The 5,143-nt window shown below is 66.5% G+C and overlaps 1 protein-coding gene across 1 annotated transcript; it reads left to right on the top strand.

The window, feature by feature from the left end:
- The first annotated feature begins 713 nt into the window (after positions 1-713).
- LOC121660589 (sine oculis-binding protein homolog) lies at positions 714-2,915 on the top strand. The gene is given in 4 exon segments (XM_042019986.1): positions 714-1,821; positions 2,069-2,317; positions 2,418-2,453; positions 2,456-2,915. Coding segments are annotated over 4 exon segments (1,647 nt in total). The 5' UTR covers positions 714-728; the 3' UTR covers positions 2,725-2,915.
- The last annotated feature ends 2,228 nt before the right edge of the window (positions 2,916-5,143 follow it).

Raw genomic sequence — 5,143 nt, 5'->3', positions numbered from 1 at the left:
CCAGCTCCTGCTCTCCCCTGGGAGGGGCTTTGGGAGCCCTGGGACCCCCTTGAATCCCCTTGGATTCCCTGGGCTTTGGGAGCCCTGGGACCCCCCTGCACCCCTCCTCCTGCACCAGCAGCCACCTGCACTCCCTGTCCCGGGTATCCTCCTCTCCCAGCCCCTGCATCCCCTGTTTCCCTGACCCCGGGGACCCCCGGACCCCCATTCCCGGCCATCCCGGAGCACCTCAGCCCCAGGCCTCCCTTTCCTGGGAAACCCGAACTGGGCATGGGGCTCTGCAGCCGCTCTGGGATTTATGATCACCCAAAGGAAAGGGACAGGAGAGGAGAGAGGGAGAGAAGGAGATTGGGAGTCAGGGATCGGGGTCACAGCGCCCAGTCCTGCCCCGCCGGGGCTGGGGCCCCGCAGCCGCAGGACAAAATGGATCCGCGGCTCCCCCGCTCCGGGCCGAACCCAGCGGGTTCCAGGCAGAGTTTGGCCGCGGGGCCCGGGAGCTCAGCCCAGCCCGGCCCGGGGGTCCCGCAGGGCGCGGCCGAGGAGGGTCCGGGGGATGCCAGGAGGGGATCCAGGGGAATTCCCTGGAATTGCCCCGTCCCCTCCCCCCGCGCTCCCTCGGTCCCTTTGGCTTCTCCGTCTCCCGCCCTGCGCCGCCGGGATCTGCCCGGCCACCGGTGACGTCACGAGCAGCTCGAGCTGCCATTGGCGGGCAGGAAAGAGCGGCGCCAATGGCGGGGCCGGAGGCGGCTCTGGGGGCGGGGCCGGGCTGGGGGCGGGGCCAGCGGAGCAGCGCGATGGCTCCAGCGCTGGGGCCGGGGGCGCTCCTGGGGCGGCGAGGGGCGAGTGGGACCCCCGGCACCGGGACTCTTTGCTCGCCCATTCCGGAGCACCGAGGATCCCTAAACCCCCATTCCTGGGCACCGCGATCCCCCAGAACCCCCATTCCTGGGCTTGGGTCTCACCCTGCACCCCCTTATCCGGCACCCATAACCCCGGCACCCCTTCCCGGCCATTCCGCCTCTCCCAGCCCCCAGAGCCCCATTTTCCCTTACCCAGAGACCCCCCGGACCCCTATTCGTGCCTTTCCCAGCACCCAGCCCCTCCTTTCCTCAACACTGAGCACACCCGGCACCCCTATTCGCAGCCATCCCGGCTTTCCCCGCCCTGTGCTGGGACTGGGGTCACTGGGGGCCCTTGGAGCCCCCATTCCTGGATACAGGGACCCCCTTAACCCCACCCATCCCACCTCTACCCACCCCCAGCCTGCCCTTTTCTCAGTCCCGGAACCCTCAAACCCCCTTCCCGGCTCTCCCAGCTCTCCCAGTTCCCCCTTTCCTTCACCCCTGACCCCCCAGACCCCAAATCTCCGTGTCCCCCCAGCTCTCCTGTCCCTGCGTTACCCGCACGTGGCGGTGCCGGAGCCCGGCCCGGGGCTCCCCCAGTTCGTGTCCATGGGGTCCCTGGATGGGATCCCCTCCCGGCGCCGCCGCAGCGAGCGGGACCGGGCGGAGCCGCAGGCGCCGGGGATGGCGGCCGGAGCCGAGCCGGGATCTTGGGATCCCCGGAGCCGGCACAGCGAGCGGCACCAGCACGGGGCCACCAGGGAGCCGGAGATGCTGCAGGACCGGCACAGCCAGAGCGGGGCTGGGCGGGGGGAGCCGGGGCTGGGCCGGGATCTGTGGGGCTGGGATGGCAACTGCGGGACTGGAATGGGCATCCCCGAGATCAAGGCTGAGGAATCAGCAAATTACCTAGGGCACACCTGCCTGGAATGTCTCCGGAAACATGTCAGATACGGGCGGGAGGCACTGGAGTGTGAAGGTGGGGAGGGCAGAATTCCCGTGGGAATATGGGATTTGAGAATGCGGGATTTTGGGGGGGCAAAATTTGGGAACATGGGAATTCCCATGGAAATTCCATGGATGGATCTCAGTCATCCCATTCCCATGGGAATTCTGTAGATGGATCTCACTGCCATCCCATTCCCATGGAATTCCATGGGCAGATCTCATCCCCATCCCACTGCCATGGAATCTCATGGCTGCATCTCACCGTGACCCCATTCCAGAGCCCCCCGATGTCCATGTGTCCGGGAAAGCGGAACACGGGATCCTGACGTTGTCCTGCCACGCGTACGGATTCTACCCCAGCACCATCGGGATCAGCTGGATGAAGGGGATGAAATCCGGGATCGTTCCCAACAGAGACAGCACCTTCCACCCCTGGGCCGGGATCGAGGCGCTGCCGGAGGAGCGGGAGCAGCACCGGTGCTGGGTGGAGCATCCCGGAATGCCGGAGATCGGGATCTTCTCCTGGGGTGGGGCTGGGAATGTGGGATGTGGGAATTGGGAATTTGGGAATGTGGAGCAGCGGGATGGGAGTTCCCCTCCCCCTCCTCACCATCCCGTGCTTTCCAGAGCCGGAATCCAGCGGGAATCTCACCCCGGTGGTCGCTGTGTCATCATCGCTGCCATCGGCGTCATTCTCCTCATCGGATTCGCTTCTGGAAGCTCCAATCCGTTTCCCCCCCCAAACTCCTCCTGGGTGCCCCCTAAGCCCCCAACAGGCATTCCTGGGAGTCCCCTTGTGTCCCCTCCCTGGCGACTTTGGGGGGACCCCACCAACCCGTCTGTGCCCCCCAGATTTCTTCTGCAGCCCCCCCGTCAGAGTGTGGGGTGGGGGCCAAGTGCTGGTGCCCCCTGCCTGCAGCAGATCCAGCGGTGAGGGGAGTTCGGGGGGTCCCTCAGCATTTGGGGTCCCCCGGGATTTGGGGTGAACCCCCCGGGCCCCCCCAGGATCTCCCTGAACACGCTGACGCTGCCCGTGCGCAGCGAGAAGGTTCATACCCGGCACGGGGTCCCCAGCTCTGTCACCGGCATCGCCCAGGTACCCCAAAACCTCCCGGGAATCCCCAACACCTCCCGGGGAACCCCAACCTCTCCTAGGACCCCGAAAATATCCCCGGGACCCTCCAAAAACTCCCCAGGACCGCAAAGCCCCATAACCCCCCCCCCCCAACCCTCTCAGGACACCAAAATTCCCAAACCTCCCAACACCCCCCGGACCCCCTTGAGAAGGTTTATACCTGGCACGGGGTCCCCATCTCCATCACCGGCAGGTACCCCAAAACAGCCTTGGGACCTCAAATTATTCCTCCCGGGATCACCCAAACCCCCACTTTGGGACCCCTGAAAACCCCCCTCGGGAATCCCCAAAAACCCCCGGGACCCCAAAAACCCCCGGGACCCACAAAACCCCCCCAGGAGCCCCTCGCGAATGTTCACACCCAGCACGGGGTCCCCATCGCCATCATCGGCACCACCCAGGTACCCCCAAATCCTGCCGGGACCCCCAAACCCTCCCGGGGCTCCACTGCCGGAATCAACGGGAGTGGTGTTGCCCTTTTAACGGGAGTTATAGTGGGAACCGACTTTACCGGCAGATCTTAAAGCGCCGATGGTAGAGCGAACCCTAAAAATTCACCTGGGGGGCACTCTCCCGTTTGCTGCACTCGGGGGAGCCCCGAACGGCGACGGGTCCTGGGCTGAGCCCCGCACTCAGCCGGGGGTGGGGAGGGAACGGGGAGGGCTGGGACGGGGTTTGGGGGTGCTGGGCTTAACTGGGGGACCCCACTGGAAGCCCTTTGCCGCTGTCCCACCTGCCCGGATCCCCCCTCTCGCACCCCTTTGCCGTTGTTGCCCCAAAGCTCCGCTGCCCCAGCTCGCTCTGGGGTGACCCAGCCCTTTCCCATCGTGGCCCGGCCCGGCCCCGCTGCCCCGAGAGCTCCCGGGCCGCGGCCGCAGGCACGGAGCAAGGGCAGGAGGAGGAGGAGGCGGGACAGAGGAGGAGGAAGAGGAGGCACGGCGGGAAGAAGGAGGAGCCGGAGCAGGCGGAGGAGGCTCCAGGTGCGGGCAGCGCTCTCTGGATCCGCAGCCGCTCGGGCCGGGAGCATCGCCCGCCCCGCATCCCGCAGGTGCCCGGGGAGGGGGAGCTCGGCCCAAACATGCCGGGCGGTGTTTTTGGAGGGGGGAGGGATATTTGGAGCTCGCAGGGAATCGATTTGGGGCTCGCTGTTTGATGCTGTCTGTCGGGGCGGGCGGCGCGATGTTTGGAGCTTGCGAGGCTCCAAAGGCGAGCCGCAGATGCCCCTCGGGCGGATATCGGGGGGTCCCGGGAGGTGTTTTTGGGGGTGGCGGTGGCGGCAGAGCCCCGGCGGGGGCGGGGGGATGCGGGTCCCCCCGCGGTGGGGGTTGGGCTTCCCGGGCCGGGCCCTCCGAGCTCTGCCGGGGCCCCGTGGGGACGGCGCGGGGCCGGCGGGGGCGGGGGGACCCCGGTTTTGGGGAGCCCCGGGAGAGGCGCGGCTTCCCTAAGCGGGACCCCGGAGAGAGGAGAGCCCCAGAAGCCCAAAGCGGGGAGCCCGAGAGGGGGGACCCCTGGGATTGGCGGGACCCCGGCGGGGGGGTCTGGGGGCTGCAGGGGCGGCACGGCCGGGAAAGGGGCTCGGGGGTGCCGGGGCCGGGAAAGGGGCTCGGGGGTCCCGGGGCTGGAAAGGGGCTTGGGGGTCCCGGGCCTGGAAAGGGCTGCTCCCAGTAGGAGCCCAGTTCCCTCCCCGAGTGGTTCCAGTTTCCTCATCACTCCCAGTATGAGCCCAGTATGATCCCAGTATGATCCTGGTCACTTCCCCTCAGTCCCTGTAGAATCCCTGTTGCTCCCAGTATGAACCCAGTCACTCCCAGTCATTCCCCATTATGATGCAATTTGCCCCCAGCACAGTCTCAGTTGCTCGCAGTTCCTCCCACTTTTGTCCAGTGTGTTCCCAGTTCTCCCAGTTGCCCCAGCATAGTCCCAGTCACTCCCAGTATGATGCCAGTCTCTCCCAGCAGGGCCCCAGTCACTCACAATTGCTCCCAGTTGCCCCCAGCATGGCCCCAGTTCTCCCCAGCACATTCCCAGTCACACCCAGTGTGGTCCCAGTCACCACCCGCATGGTCTCAGACACTTCCAGTATAGCCCAGTTGCCCTGACCATTTTCATGGTCATTCCCAGGCACTGCCAGTTACCTCAGCGTGGTTCAGTTGCCCCCAGATTTATCCCAGTCACTGCCAGTACATCCCAGTTGTCACCAGCATGCATCCTATCATTC

Source organism: Corvus kubaryi, unplaced genomic scaffold (genome assembly GCF_017639235.1).
Source record: "Corvus kubaryi isolate FWS band 111438036 unplaced genomic scaffold, C.kubaryi_AGA036_p1.0 36615, whole genome shotgun sequence".
NCBI lineage: Eukaryota > Metazoa > Chordata > Aves > Passeriformes > Corvidae > Corvus > Corvus kubaryi.
Note: the sequence above shows the minus strand (reverse complement) of the source record. Positions and strands in the feature narration are given on the sequence as shown.